The sequence below is a fragment of the Ursus arctos genome, unplaced genomic scaffold (genome assembly GCF_023065955.2).
Source record: "Ursus arctos isolate Adak ecotype North America unplaced genomic scaffold, UrsArc2.0 scaffold_2, whole genome shotgun sequence".
Classification (NCBI taxonomy): Eukaryota; Metazoa; Chordata; class Mammalia; order Carnivora; family Ursidae; genus Ursus; species Ursus arctos.
The window spans coordinates 97,643,520-97,659,612 of NW_026622874.1; the positions used below are offsets into that span (position 1 = coordinate 97,643,520).

Genomic DNA, 16,093 nt, shown 5'->3' on the forward strand with positions numbered 1-16,093 from the left:
TATTTATTTATTTGACAGAGAGAGACAACCAGCGAGAGAGGGAACACAGCAGGGGGAGTGGGAGAGGAAGAAGCAGGCTCCCAGCGGAGGAGCCTGATGTGGGGCTCGATCCCATAACGCCGGGATCACGCCCTGAGCCAAAGGCAGACACTTAACGACTGCGCCACCCAGGCGCCCAGGGGGGTCTTCTCTCTTAAGACGCTTGTATCTCTGGATAATCATTGGTCAAATCAGCCATGATTAGCGTTGTATTGAAATTCACAAACGGAGTAAAGAGCGTGAGATGGAAAAGGACAGTACCTTCCCTAAGGTAAACGTCGGTGATAGAAAATGTCCATATTGCAGGGACACAGAGAGGGAGCTTGCGTGCGTGTGTGCGAGGCTGCCTGACATGGCATAATGGAATAGTGAGCAGTGACGGGCAGGAAAGGGTGGTGCTGAGGACACGGTTTCCCTGAGGGGGTGAGAAAGAGGTGCCAGATTAGACGTGTCCTGCTTTGCTCCTGCTTCTTGGTCAGAGCCTTCAGGGGTAGTGGATGAGGAGGCGGGGTGGGGCTGGGGCAGGGGAGGGTGGGAGAGGAGGAGGCAGGGGCATCTGGCTACTGTCCTCACCACATTTGTCAGGTAGGCGCTTGAAACTTGAGGACTCCCTGGACTGTGTATACTTCAATCTCATCCACCCACGCCACTTCTCCCCACACGGTTTCCCAGTTTCTGATCACTGTGCATCTCTGCTCTAGATGCAAAGATTATTATCCATCGTGCCCTCTCCTGAGAAATTAAGGGGAAAAAACCTAGCTGGAGAGGTTATGAAAGGACCAGAAGAAAGCGATGACCAGATAGTCTGCTTAGCTAGAATACGTTCCTGGGGGGTGTGACTAGCACACAGATGCTTGGTAAATGAGGAGAATGATATTAGTAAAACGTCAAGTCCTGTTGTTTTGTGTACAAGTTTTCTCAGCATGTTAACGTCTTGTGTTGCTAAGCAACAGCACCCCCCCCAAAGCAAAGCACAGCAGGGAAGCTGAATTCGGCAAGCTGTGGGGAATAGCACAGTACACATCCTTCTTCCCTCCTGTAGCTCAGGCAGCTACAAGCTTTATTTTGGAAAGGGTTATTGCACACAGTTGGCCCCAATCTCCGTGTATGTGCCCGTGTCTCCCTAACTCCAAGGCCTCAACCTCTCCTCTCAGCCTGTTCATCAAGTTATCTGCTCCTTTTATATTACACAACTTTCTTCTTTTTAATTTTAAGTAGGCTCCACACCCAACATGGGGCTTGAACTCACGACCCTGAGATCAAGAGTCACACTCCACCGACTGAGCCAGCCGGATGCCTCTGTGCCAACATTTTAAATTAGGATTGTTACTGTTTTTCTTGAAGTTCTGGTTACAAAAATATATGTGTTTTTTTTTTTAAAGATTTACTTATTTATTTTAGAGAGAGAACATGAGCGGGAGGGACAGTGGGAAAGGGAGAATCTCAAGCAGATGCCGCGCTGAGCCAGAGTCCAACATGGGGCTCAATCTCAGAACCCTCAGATCAGGACCTGAGCCGAAACCAAGAGTCAGATGCGTAACTGACTGCATAACCTAGACGCCCGCAAAATATATAGTTTTGAGAAGTCTTCCCAATTCTATTATTCTTGGTCTTATTTTGAGTGATTCTGGGGGGGCATGAAGATTTGCAGAATAGCAAGTTCTTAGGAATGCATAGATCACAGTAGAGCAAAAAGGTCTATCTATAAGCGTGAAGAAGGAAAAAAATACATTTGATTTCAAGCCTGAAAAATAAATGAAAAGAAAAAGTACACGCAAAGAAACAAAAATCTTAAAAAGCAGAATAGAAACAAAGACACCATGAAAAGTGCCAGATGTCTGGGCTGATACAAGAAAAAAATGAGAGGCATCACTTCAAATCGAGCGCAGAAAGATATAGGAGGACTATCCTATCCTAGGAGGACCTTGAGTACCTGCCACACATTTGAGGCAGGTGCTTATACATATTACCTCATTCATTGGTCCCTATTAAATACTACTATTATCCTCCTCTAGAAGCAAGGAATCTGAGGGTCAGAAAGATTAAGAAAATTACCCAATATCACACGGCCATTTAAGTGGCATTCAGATACCATTTCACCATACTGCCTCTAGAAAAAAAAAAACAAACAGGTTTTTTTTGTGTTGGCTATTTCCAGCAGAAGGGCTTTAACAATCTCTAGGGCGGGGCCTTTTGGTCACATTTTTCAATCTCCACAACCCAGCACAGAATAAACATTTATCAGAATGGTGTTGAAATATTTACCCCTCTCCTGGCAGCTCCCCCCGACCTTTCCACCTTTGTGCTTTTGCTCCAGCTCTAACTGGAACGTTCCAGTCTGGCTGGCATTGCCACAGCTCCAACTCCCACCCCTCCTTGCACTAGCAGCCGCCTCGCCAGGTTTCCCCGTCCGGATCCCCGTCCGCAGCGGCTCTACCCGCACCCCCGCGCCGGCTCGTGTGCATCTCACACATGTCAGGAGCACACCCGTCCGTTCCCTTGCTAGTGTCCCCAGGCCGGGACAGACAAGAACCTAGTGAGTCCTCACTTCCCCTCCTAGCTCAGCGCTCGGGCTAAGTGTGCTGTGAACAACGAAAACGCAAAGCCGAGGGAACCAGAGCCGGTCTAGCGGTTCAACAACCGCTTCATTTTCAAAAGGACCCGCCATGTCAGCAGCACGGATCAGGGAGGGAGCAGGTTCGGCCTGAATTCTGCAGCCGGGCAGAACGAGGGGTCAAACCGTGGACCCCGCCCCCACCGCACCCCTCGTCTTTGAAGATTCCTCGCCGGCTGGGGGCACAAAGGGAAAGCGAGACCAGAATGCGGGGACAAGTAGAGACGCGGCCCCCACAGCGGGCAGCCGGGCTTCCTCGGGGGCCCCCCAAGTGAGGCCAAGCCCGGCGCTGTGGGTTCGGGGGGCCCCCGCCTCGGCCTAGGGGTTGAGGACCGCCGAAGCACACGTCAGCAGCACCCCGGAGAAAAGCGCAGCGCAGTGGCGCCCCGCCCCCCCCTCCGGCCGCCGTCACCCTCAGACACACAAAGGCCGGAAGTGCGCCCGCAGCGGCCCGTCGAGGCGCCCTCTCTAGGACCCGGGAGGCCTCGCTTCTCGGTGGTTCCCCAAGCTCGCCGGACGCCCGGGACGGTGCTGCCAGGGCGGCATGTACCCCACCCCAGCGGCAGCAAAATGAGTCAAAAGGGAAAAAGTGGAGATCGAATCTAGCAACTCACTTGTGGGAGAGAAGGTCCACTTCAAATGTATCCAGGCCTAAGTTTCCGCAGAGGGGCTGGAGCACGGTGTATTATCGTGCTGGCTCCCCCCAGAGGAGGAGCAAACGAGGCCTGGAGAAACTTCTCTCCTGCTCAGGGTCTCCCGGGGACAGTCGAGTCAGAACCCAGGACTTGTGCCGCCACGGTCTGTGCACTTGCCACTGTCTGGGGCTGCCTCTCAACCGGAATGAACACTATAAAAATGAAAACCTATGTGTTCAAAATGGCAGGAAACATCTAACAGTTTCAAAATCGACCAAATGGAAACACACACACACACACACACACACACACACACACACACACACACACACTTTTAAAAAAATTAAAACCGAAACAAAACAAAACACCAAAATCGACCAAATGGAGTGTGCAATAATTCAGGAAGACCATCTCATACCCATTAGGATGCAAAAGAAACCAAATAGCAAGTGGAGAAATTGGAACCCTTGTGCATGGCTGGTGGGGATGTAAAAACTGCGCAGCCACTGCGGAAAACAGTATGGCAGCTCCTCAAAAAATCCAAAACAAAATTACCACGTGATCCAGCAATTCCACTGCTGGGTATATGCCCCAGAGAATTTAAACCAAGGAAATGATGAGATATTGAACACCCATGTTCATAGCAACATTATTTACAGTAGCTGCAAAGTAGAAGCAACCCAGTGTCTACTGATGAATGGATAAACTAAATGTGGTCTATATGTACGATGAAATATTATTCAGCCTTAAAAAGGAAGGAAATTCTGACACAGATCCTATTGTATCAAACCATCACATTGTACACCTTAAACTTACACTATGTTATATGTTAATCACACCTCAGCGGAGGTGGGGGGATCTATCCTCTTAAAAAAAAAGAATCAAACAAATGTGGCGCCTGACTGGCTCAGTCATTAGAGCATGCAACTCTTGATCTCAGGGTCATGAGTTCAAGCCCTATGTTGGGTGTAGAGCCTATTAAAAACAAAATCACATTAGAGGAAAACCCAAGGAGCCACTCAAATCAGGACCCTCCTGAAAATAATAAATGTGGCCAAAGTCCCAGGCATTTATCAGCACTTTCTACACATCTGAGAAATTTTACATTGGTCAGAAATCCTAGCATATGGGGGGATGCTTCCAGTTGTAACGCAAGCCTAAAGAAACATTGGAAAAGCTACCCTGGAGAAAAATACCTTTAAAGAAGGTTCAAGACTTCATTTGGGGGAAGGGCGCCTGGGTGGCTCAGTTGGTTAAGCATCTGACTCTTGGTTTCAGCTCAGGTCACGGTCTCAGGGTCCTGGGTTGGAGCCCCATGTTGGGCTCTGCACTCAGTGTGGAATCTGCTTGGGATTCTCTCTCCCTCTCTGACTGCCCCTCCCACTCACGCTCTCTCTCTCAAATAAATAAATAAATATTTTTTTAAAAAAGACTTCATTTGGCTTTAAACAATTTACAGCAGAGGAAAATGGTCACCCAAATATGTGAGAAAGCCTTCTCTCCTACCTCAGCTTTCGCCACAGAACTAGAAATGCGACTTTGTGAGAAATCATTGCATTCTGTTTGGTCAGCAGGGGTTTGGATTTGGCAATGTTCTGCCTTAAGTATCTTCTTTGGCTTAAGATTCTAGTCCTGCTTTTTCCAATATGGTAGGTATTAGCCACATGTGGCTTATTGTACACTTGACATGTGTCTAATCCCAACTGAGATGTCCTTTGATGTAAAATACACACTGGATTTCAAAGGCTTCATATGAAAAAAAAAGGAATGTAGATGTAAGATATATTAATAACATTTAAAATTAATAACTTAAATATTTTAATTTATTTTAAAGCATAAAATATATCATTTAATAGCTTAACAATAATTTAAAAATGTATATGTGGAAGTGGTATTTTGGACAGACCAGGTTAAATAAAATATAGCATTAAAGTTAATTCCACCTGTTTCTTTCCGCCTGTCAAAATGTGGCTACTGGAAAACTGAACATTTCGTATGTGCTTGCATTATATTTACATCAGAAAGCACTATTTTGGTTCTTTTGGTCCTGATGGGTTAATCAGACTGACAACAACCACAGCCAAACTGCAAGCCTGTTGATGGCTGGCATATTATTTTATTTTATTATTTTATTTTATTTTATTTTATTTTATTTTATTTTATTTTATTTTATTTTATTTTAAAGATATATTTATTTATTTGAGAGAGAGCGAGAGCTCACTTGAGGACATGCAAGCAGGGGGAGGGGCAGAGAGAAGGGGAGAGAATCCCAAGCAAACTCCCTGCTGAATGCGGAGCCTGATGCAGGGCTTGATTCCGGGACCCTGAGATCATGACTTGAGCCGATCATGACCCCGCTCGTGCTCTCTCTCTCAGATAAACAAATAAAATCTTTATAAAATTTAAACAACAACAACAACAAAACGCAGGAGCATAAGTAAGTTGCCAAGAGTGCTCACGTAGGAACTGGAAGATCCAGGAGCGGCTCCAGGGCTGACAAACTCTTGGCTGGTGTGTCCTCTTAGCTGCACGAAGCGACTTCAGACAGATTTGCGGTAACCAAAGCCAAAAAGCCTTGTTTGGAAACCGGAATGGCAGCTTTATTACTTTTTAGGCAAAGCTATTCCCAGGTAGAGAATGACAACTGAGAACTTCCCTTTCTTTCAGTAGGAAGATCTACTCAGAAAAGTAAATTCAACCCAGAAATTTCCTTTAGTTAAAAATGGACAGCAGAGACCAAGGAAATAGCTGATTTAAAGGTTTTCTTCAAATCGGCATATGTTAGAAGTAGATCCCTCTGTCACATCCTTTGCCATATGTTGGGACTGTTGTCTCAAAAGCCTGGCCTATTGATAAAACTATCTGGGTCCAACAGTCAGTTCTGGATGAATCCAAGCCCTGCTGTCCCTTAGCATAATGTCCTCAAGGATCATCCGTGTTGGAACATGTGTCAGAATGTCCTACTTTTTTAAAAAAAGATTTTATTTATTTGAGAGAGAAAGAGAGCACAAGCACGTAAGAGACAGAGGGAGAGGGAGAAGCAGGATCCCGGATGTGGGGCTCGATCCCAAGACCCTGGGATCATGACTTGAGCCCAAGGCAGTTGCTTACCTCACTGAGCCACCAAGGAGCCCCTGGAATTTCCTACTTCTTTAACGTTGACTAATATTCCATTTTGTGGCTAGACCACATTTGGTTTACCTATTCACTCTTGGATGGACACTTGCGTTATTTCCACCTTTCTTGACCTTTAAAGAAGGAAATGACATGATCTCACCTGTGTTGTCAGAGCATCAAGGATGATAGGAAAGGCCGGGGACTGGGGAGGACTGTGCCGGAGGGAGGCACAGTCAGACAGGAGCTATCTGGGTGGAGAAAAGGACCAGAGTGAGAGCGTATTTTGGTTTTGGTGACATCTAGGCTGTCTGGGTTGAAAGGGAGGGGACAGAAACCAAAGGTCTTAGTTTGGGTGGTTAGGAGGGTAAAGATGCCCTTAACTGAGATGGAGAAATCAGGAGGAGGGGGAGGGGTGAGGGGAGGAACGGGTACGGGGAGGAGGGAAAAGGGAAGGAGGGAGGGGAGAGGGATAGGGGGAGGGGAAGAAGGGAAATTGTTTTGGTTTCCTCTGGGGATGGGGTGGAGGGGGAAGATCGTATTTGAACTCGGGATTCTGAGAGGTCTTCAGGACATTCAGGTGGAACTGCAGGACAGGTGTGAAAACGAAGTGAGATGACCCCATAATTATAAAAGGGATCAGCAAACATGAAGAGAAACGCCAACCACGGTTCCCGCCAGCCCCACACGTTCTTAAAGCTGCTGGGAGGAACCTCTCCAAGTCCGTTAGCACGGTATATGGTGCCCTCTCGTGGCAGTACGGTGCAACTGCAGTCGAGCCTACCACCTAGAGAAGAAATGCCTCTGAATCCTGAAAGCGGCAGTGCTGCCCCTTAGCCTGAGAAGGAAATCTGACACTGACTCGCCCAATGTGTTTTAAGACCCTCATATTAACGGTTGGGTGCTCAAGGGTCCAGGGAAGCCGACTGCTCCCTCAGCAGGTGCTCTGAGCCTAGGAGACAGCATGGATGAGAGAAGGCAAGGCAAGGTTAATGGGGTGTAGTGAAATGAGAACAGTGTGCACATTGAAATTATTTGGGGGTCACCCTCATGCTCCCACATTTCAAATATTAATGTACAGCTATTAATATGTAATTTTCCAGCCAGGCAGCTTTAGTTTAACGAAATTGTCTCTCTGGGTGGTCCCTAAGCAGCATTACTACCTGGGAAACATTTTGCTTTTGCTTTGGGTAGAGATTTGAACAGCACGTGGCTTAAGAAAGCCTTTCTCTCAATAACAATAACCATGGTAGCAATACTTAATATAGCTAATTATTTTTTAAAGATTTATTTATCTGTTTGAGAGAGAGAGAGAGAGCACAAGCTAGTGGGGGGGTAGGGGCAGAGTGAGAGAGAATCTCAAGCAGACTCTCTCTCCGCTGAGCGTGGAGGCCGACACAGGGCTCGATCTCACGACGTTGAGATCATGACCTGAGCTGAAATCAAGAGGCGGATGCTTAACCGACTGAGCCACCCAGGCGTCCCTGCAGCTAATAATTTCTGTATGTTTATTAAATACCTGCCACTAAAGTCTGTTACCTGTGTTGGCTCACTTAACCCTCATCACATTCTGGAGTATGTACCACTGTTATTTTACAGATAAGAAAACTGAGGCAGAGAGATCACATAGTTATAAATGGCAGAGCTTCTAGTCAAAACCATTCAATCTTATTCCAGTCTGCTTGCTTAGCCAGTAACCCATACTAATTCACATGCACACTGTTTTGTACTTTTTTTTTTTTTTTTGGAGGGGGGGGTTTAGTATTATATTAAGAATTTATTCCCATATCTAAGACAAATTGTTCTCAGGCCACTGTAACCTGGCCTGTGTTTGGTTCTCCAGACCCTTTACACAGCTTGGTAGGGAGGAAGTCTGAATAGGAGATGGGGATATGCCTGACGGCTGGAGCCAGGAGGGCAGGGAGAGCCCTTCATCAGGTTCCTAAAGAGAAGTGACAAATACCAGGTTCAAGGCCAAAGGTGGGGAACTCCACTGCAAACAATAACCTGTATAAATCGGGACACCCTGATCGACCCTGAGGAAAACATCCATTCACTCCTGGGTATTTTATTTTTATTTCTTCTAAAGCGATTGTGGTTGGGTTTCCTTTTTTAATATTTCCCAACTACTTGTTGTTGTTGGTATATAGGCAATCTATTGATCTTGTATATTTGCTTGTCACCCACATTTCTGAACTCTGGCTTATTTCAGGGAATTGGCCATCGATTTGGAGTCTTCTAGGTAGGGAGGCAGAGCATCTCCTAGTAAGTGTCAATTCATTTCATGATTGTTAGTATTTGAACTTCTCATTTCCTCGTCTTAAGGAATTAACTTAGAAGTTCTAGAAAAATATTGAATAATTGTGGAAATAAGGATTCTGGTTTTATTCCTGACATTAATGGGAATGTGCTAATGTTTCGTTAAGTGAGGTAACTGCTTTTTTTTTTTTTTTAACATTATATCATATTTTTTTTCAAGTGTAACAGAAACTGTTGGGTGTTTACCTCCAAATAATCTCCCTTCTTCTTGTGTGCTAAAAAATGCCCTCTGATTTTGACAAGAATTGACAGAAAACTCTTAATCTCATGAAAGGGGCCCAGGCTGTGGCAGGTACTCAGAAACTGGCTTTGAGCAATGAGATGTAAAGGGAAGTCGGAAGGGCTGCGTAGGTGTGTCTTCCTAGGAAGGTTTCCCCCCGTGATCAAAGGCAGGAACTGGGGGGGCGGAGGGGGGAGAGGTTTTGGTCCTCACCTCAGGGCCATGCTTCCGGGCTTTGTGTCAAATTTGCGAGGACGCCTTCCTGACACCTGCTGCAGTTATTTTTTGTGACCAGTAGGGGGCGACCAAGCCCCATAGAGGGGCTGGCCCGGAGCTGAGAAAAAAAAAATCCCTCTTGCTGTTTGAGCCAACTGCAGTCAATTACGCTATTCCTTGCAGCTGAGGGGGCATTCCTAAATGCCACATTGGTTAAGCCTCCTCCTGTTACTAGTTTATTGTTTTTGCCTGAAGTTGGCGCTGGGATTTGAAGTTCAAAGCCAAACGCCAGCCCTTGAACCAGAGCGGGTGAGAGCGAGGAGTATCGGGTCAGGACTGAAGAAGGGAGCAAATAAACTCTGGGGCAGCCACGTGCAGGAGGAGCAGGTCCAAGGGGGCTTCAGGGAAGCGTTCAGTTGGATCTTTTCCTCTCTCTGCCAGCTCTTAGTTTAGGAATGTGCGATAGCAGTTATTCACCTCCCAGGTAGAAAGCATTTCTGCTTCCCGGAGCTCTGCTGTTGTGGGGAATATAAATCCAGCCACTTTAGCTTGCTTGGTTCTAGGGGTGCGCGTGCATTTCCTGGCACTCAGGCGGGAGGAGACCGCGCCCTGGTGAGCGAGACCAGCCTGCACCTTTGCCTTCCGACCACGAGGGGGCGCGTGGGCCACGCTGAAGCTGCGTCCAGAGGGCGAGGGAGGGTGGTCTGGAAGGACGGGCTCAACGCGGGGTGTGCAGGCAGGGTGGGGCCAGGCAAGGGGAGGATGCGAACGCGAGGCGAATTGGGATCTTAGCTTGCAGCTCGGGCTAGTGGGAGAAGACAGAGGTCTGAGCTGTAAGAGCGAGGAAGGACGCAGGAAGGAATAGCACGGATTGGTTTTGAGAAACACTATTCTACTATTCCGGGTGGGTCATCTGGCAAGTGTTTCCTCAGATGAGAAGCAGGAAGCTTCTAGGTGCTCCAGCAGTAGGAATCAGGTGGAGTGAGAGCCATCAAAGGGGCTGGGGCTGGGGACTGTGTGTTACAGGACAGCCTGTGGAGGAGGGTGCTGCCAGGAATGACTCAGATCCAAGACCTGGGATTCGAATTTGAGTCACCACTGCCCCCCACAGCTCATATCGAACGCATCAGCAAACTCAGGGCTCATGGGGTCCATCTGTAAGTCCTGTAGGCTTGATCTCCGGAATAAATCCTGAACTCCAGCGGCTTACTACCTTCACAGCTGCGAGGATTCCAGCCCGAGTCCTTCCCCGGGACTTGTTTCTGGTCTCCCTGTTTTCACCCTTGTGTCACCATTGTCCCTTCCTCACACAACAGACAAAGGGATGTTTTAAAAACCTAAAGCAGGGGCGCCTGGGTCCATTGGTTAAGCGTCTGACCTTGGCTCAGGTCATGATCTTCAGGTCCTGGGATCAGAGCCGGCATTGGGTTCCTGACTCAGCAGGGAGACTGCTTCTCCCTCTCCCCTTCTCCTCTTCCATTCCCTCTCCCCTCCCCCTGCTCATGCTCTCTCTCTCTAAATAAATAAATAAGTAAAATCTTAAAAAAAACAAAAAACAAACCTAAAGTAAATCCTATCGCCATTTGGTTAAAACCTACCAGATGTTGCTGTTTGCGGCAGAAACTCCTTCCCAGGGGGAACGATGCCCTGCGCGATCTGACCGCTACCTCCCTTTGCAACATCTTCTGACTCTTCACGTGTTCACGATGCTCCAGCCCACTGGTCATTATTCTGCCTTTCCAACACCACGATTGCTCCTGCCCTGGGGACTTGGCATCTGCTGTGTGCTCTCGGCCCCAAATGCTCTTCCCCCAGAAATTCCCATTGCTGATTCTTTTCCTTTCACTTGGAGAGGAACAAAAACAGAGAATGGCCTGGGATGCTGCTGAGATAGTGTGGACCCTGGCTTCACTCAATGTCTTTCTGGAAATCTTCCCTGATATTTCTGAGAGACAGCATGGACAAGTATGTGTTGGAATTAGTGATCATCGCAGTGGTCACGAGAGGAGCTAAGATGTGCGTTGAACCTCGACAGAGGGTATTGTTAAAATAAGCAGAACAAATTCCTTGCGGGAAGGGGCGGTACCCACTTGTTCTGCTTGGTCTTAGGTGTTTATTAGAGTGCCAAGCAGAAAATAAATAATATATGATTCTTGAGTGAATGCACCAATAAACGAGCAACGGAAATAGAAAACTGTAAATGTATGTTTGTTAAGTTCTAGTACAAGCCGGGCTGGAAACGCAGTGTTAGCCACACTGGAGAGGACCTTAACAGCAACTACGGTTAAGTCCCGTATCCTGTTGGCATCTCCTGCTTAAATCCAAGCCCTCTGTCCCTGCAGTCTAGCTGCTGAACTGTCTCCAGAGGAATCTCTGAGAGAGACAAGGTAGTACTAAGGGACTGAGGAATTGCCAAGGAGGCAGTTTGTGGCAATGGGGTCCTCCCGGGGTGGGGCGTCTTCAAAGTACACTTGAACTTGGTCCTGCCTGCTGGAGGATCTTTTGCTGGTTCTCTGTTGGGCGGGCAGGAGGTGCTTGTGGAAGGACCCACACCGTGGGTGTGGTGATGCCCACAGTCCAGCCCCCCCCTCAGTCATGTCCCTTGTCAGGCCCTGTGGCCCTCCCCTCAGCCATCTCACGCGTGACCGGTCACGAACAATCTTTCATCTCTTCTCGGCCAGCTGTCTTGGCCTTCACTTCCTCCTCTGACATCTGAATCCCTCCAGGAAGTTTCTCTGGGTGTCTGAGTGGCTCTGTGTCTCTCTCCTCTTCCCCCACAGCTGGCCAGGACTGGGGCCTCCAGAAGTCCCCTCCCCCTGCCCTCACCCCAACCCATGTCTCCTGCCCGTGGGGCGCAATCTCACATTCCAGTCTGCCTTAGCCCGGCCTGCTCCTGTGGACTTTGGGTTTCCTTATTGATCTGAAATTCTTCTCCTGTCACGTGGTTTTATTTGTTCATGGCTCTATTTTTCCCTCTTTTGACTATTTGGATTGTTTTCTTCTGCAGCCTCTACTGTTCAAATTGGACTTTTTTTTTTTTTTTTTTTTTTTTTTTGTGGTTCTAGAGGAGAGGAATGCGGATTTCACATAGACTGAGGAAGCTATTTCTCAGCTTTGATTTCCAAACTGGGTCAAAGTATCAAAAATAACAAGTAGAATGGTCAAATTTAGGCTTTCAAGAAAGATAGCGGTCGGCTCGGAATTCTGAGTGCTGGGGATGATTTCCTTAAGCAGCTCAGCTTGGAGGCTGGGGCTGGGAAGGGAAGAAGTCCGAGTCATACAGATGGGCTTCGTAGAAAGGTCAGATGTGAGAGCTCTGCTGTCTTTCGGGGTTTTTAAACCTGTGGATGGTGGTGGGTCACTGGGTTAAAAAAACACACACACTCAAGTGAATTTGGAAGGAGTCCAAGGTCATCCAATTCCTGTTTCCCTGGGAGCGCTTCCTGGGGGAGGAAACCTCTCAGATGAGCTATGGTCTGGGGCAGCTCCCAGGCCAGAAGTTGTGGAGCTGCTGGAACGGAGGGCGGCGTCTCACAGGAAGGAGGCAGGTCTGGGCAACTGAGGCACAGGAGAGGTATGGGTTTGTATTAAAGATGTTCTACGACCTCACAACAGAGGGGATGTCCCCAGTGAGCTCCTGAACAAGGCCCAAGGGACCAGGTGGTCCACGCCATGCTACAGTGGACCCCCTGGGGCAGGATGTCCCGTGAACGTTGCTTTGAGTTGATACCAGGTGAATTTCAGATGAATTGAAGGCTTAGAAGCACAGGATGAATGGTAACATCTACTCACATTTTTATATCATCTCAGTTTAAAAATACCTTTCTACACTGTGTGCTAGGCAAGGTGATTACTGTTGATTTGATTGACAGATTAGATAATGAGGCTTTGCAAGACAATTCAGCCGGGAGTCAGCTCAGTGGCTGGCAGTGTTCCCTGTCCTTGAATCCACCACCTGACCCCTGGCCTCACTGGTGATGCCGCGGTGATTTCTAGAGCTCATCTCTCCTGCCCTGCAGGAGGGGTGGCTACTGCTCCCGGGCGCCCTGGGAGCCTTCCGCCCTCGCTCCCTGCCACAGCACAGTGAGGGGCTGGGCCAGGCTGCTGTGAGTCACGCGGCAGGAGTAGGAGTCGGAGGCTCTGCCCTGCGGAGAAACTGACAGCACCACCCAGGACTGGTATGCGCTGTTTCCACTGGGAAGAACGTCTCCCCCGGACTCAGTCTCCTGTGTATCGTCCCCCTGAATCCAGTGCAGCTCAATTTCTCGTGGGTAGAAGCCATCGGCCCGGCATTTGAGTGTCTGAGTTTCTCCTGGGGTCCCGTGGCTGGTGATGGACACGGAGGGGGGATCTGCAGAGGGACAGAGCGTGGATATCAAGGGCCTGCCCTCGATGGCTCCCTGCTCCCTCCAGCTCTCTGGGCATCAGTGATAAGCAGAGCTCCAAGCTCTGTGTCAGCCTCCCCAGGGAACCTTTACGAAGATCAGGGAAGGCTGAAGGTTCCCAGGAACCTCCCCGCTGGATCGTGGAATGACCACGGCCGTCCTCGGGCTCCCCTGTCCCTCCACCGTGTATTGACATCTGATGGCAAGAAATTGTGAATAACCCCCATTCATTTTTCTATTTTTTCCCAAACTTCTGAGTGAGCTTTGGGGCTCCCCCGCCCCCAGTCTCGGCTCCGTGCCTTAGTTCTGCCTGTGGCTCTATTCATCAGACCTGACCCTGCTCTGTCCCACAGGACCCTCGTTCTCACTGTTTCCCAAGCCACAGTCTGGGCTTGTGACAAATCAGGCTGTGACAGGCAGGCATTGTCCACACCTGCCTTTGTCCACTGCCCAGCCGGGAGGCATCATCAGACAGACACCACCACGGGATTGGCCCCAGATGCTCCCTGGGCTCCCAGCCTGAGATCACCTTGGTCTTTCTCAGCTCAGAGCGGGGGAGCAGGACATAGGAAGCAGGAAGGGGCGTTACCTTGTCGGTCCAGGTAGGTCTTGCCGTATTGTAGGTACCCCCGCAGCATTGCCGGGCACTCCTCTTCCAGATAGGCCTTGGCCCGCAGCACGTAGACTTCTTCTGCCTCCCACTTCTGCTTGGTGTTCAGAGCTGCTGGGTCCTGGGGGACCCAGGCTGGGATTTCTTTGTTGAACTCGATGAAATTCCTTCCATCGTAGGCGTACCTCCAGAATGCTCCGCTGCTTTTGTTACTCCGGAGCTCACAGCCAAACATTCCCTGAAAGGTGTGAGACCCTGCACCCTCCCCGGCCCCCCCGGGGGAAGTCAGTCAGCCTGGCATTGACTCTGTTTTAATAACTTCCACTCCTATACGGTTTGCAGAAACAACAGGAAGCAAGGACATCTAAGCACATGGTCCCTTTATCTTGGCAAACGGGTTATAAGCCAGACAAGAAGCAGAAGAGGGAAAGTTGCTTTGGTTTGGTGCTTTAGGCCCGTCTGAGCTGCGATGCGTCCTTCCTGGCGGGGGAGGGTCAGGGAGTACCCACCACACACTCTGTCCCCCCACCTTCCTGCATCATCTCATTTAGTGAATTGCGAACCCACTGGGAGTTCTTAGGAACCTGACAGAACCACACTGAAGTGCCATCTCCAAGTTGAACAGAAATTATTCGGAGTTTTACACAGATTGCCAAATCTCTCCTTTTTTTCTCCACTCTAAGTGGAGCTGATGTCACCGCCTGAATAAACATGATGTGATCGCGGCTCCCCTCTTTTCTGGGGTCTGAGATCTTCATTACGAATCTCTGAAAATGCCCTCAGCCCAGTGAGCAACAAGTCTTGGAGCCTGGCCCCTGCGGGGAGGGGGACACAGCCGGTGTGGACCCGAAACTGATTGGTCTGTGGCCCAGGCTCTGATCTCACGCTCCCTGGGCTCACACCATGTCTCTGCACCCCGACCTGGCTTGCACGCGAGCGCGTAGTCTTCTCAGCCTGGGAACGGCAGCGGCCGCAGTGCTGCTCCGGAGGGTTGTCGTGAGCGTTACCAGTGTTTACTTACACCTGTGCCTGGAACACGGCGGGGGCTCGGAAACGTTAATGGTTCTCTCACACCCTCCCCTCCTCTCTTATCCTCTTTCCTCATAATTCCTTGCTTCGACATTGTTACTCCAGCCAATCACATGTCTGCCGGTGTCCTTCCTGGGCACCTGTGCCTCCCCTCTCCTACTTCTGATGTGCAGGCCGGGCATTTTCCTCACCAGGGCTTCCCATTCCTTATCCTTCAGATGTCTGCAGAACTCTGGCCTCCTTTAGGAAACGTTCAGATTCCACGTAGCTTGTGCTCAGAGACCCATCTTTCCACACACACTATGATGATTTAGCATCAGCAGTTCACCAGCCTGTGACTGGCTGACTCGGGAGACGGGCTGGGGGGTGGGGGTGGGGGCGGTGGGGGCCCGGCTCCTCTTCCTGCTCCTACCACAAGCCCGGGTGAGCCCTCCCGAGTCTGCTCCTTAGGGACAGGAGGGTCTTCAGGGTCCCATGTAACTCTAACAGTGTGTGGCTTTGAGTTCAGTCCCTACTGAGCTCCCGGTATGGGCCACGGTTTGTGTGAGGCACTTTCTCTCAATCATTCAACGCATCTCATTTGAGCGGGTTATTAGTGGCTGTCCCAGGTGACGGGACGACCGGGGAGCTCAAGACCGACGATGTTCTAGCCTTCCTGGAATTTGCATAGGCAAGTTTTATGGAATCTCTTGGAGGTTCCAATTCCGTGGGTTTGGATCAGATAATTAAGAACACACTCACTGTCCGATAGCTAGTGACTGGCCAGGCCACCCTGTGAACCCAGGTCTGACCGGCCCCAGGGTGAGCTCACTCTCTCCCCGACATCCCTGGGCAGGGGAGTCTGACGCTTTCTACAGCAGGATCAGCCCCAGAGAGGTCGGGGTGTGCAGCTGAGAGGTGACGCATGCCTGG

At 49.4% G+C, this 16,093-nt stretch overlaps 1 protein-coding gene across 2 annotated transcripts in view; it reads right to left on the reverse strand.

Annotated features, from left to right (window-relative positions):
- Positions 1 to 12,928: 12,928 nt before the first annotated feature.
- Positions 12,929 to 16,093, reverse strand: part of AZGP1 (alpha-2-glycoprotein 1, zinc-binding) — a 43,823-nt gene continuing 40,658 nt past the window's right edge. For both annotated transcript variants that reach the window (XM_057315223.1, XM_026516211.4), the window contains 2 exons: positions 14,132 to 14,407; positions 12,929 to 13,508 (listed from right to left, as the gene is read on the reverse strand). In XM_057315223.1, the coding sequence (XP_057171206.1) occupies positions 13,186 to 13,508; positions 14,132 to 14,407 (599 nt within the window). In that variant the 3' untranslated portion in view covers positions 12,929 to 13,185. The remainder of the gene's footprint in view (positions 13,509 to 14,131; positions 14,408 to 16,093) is intronic.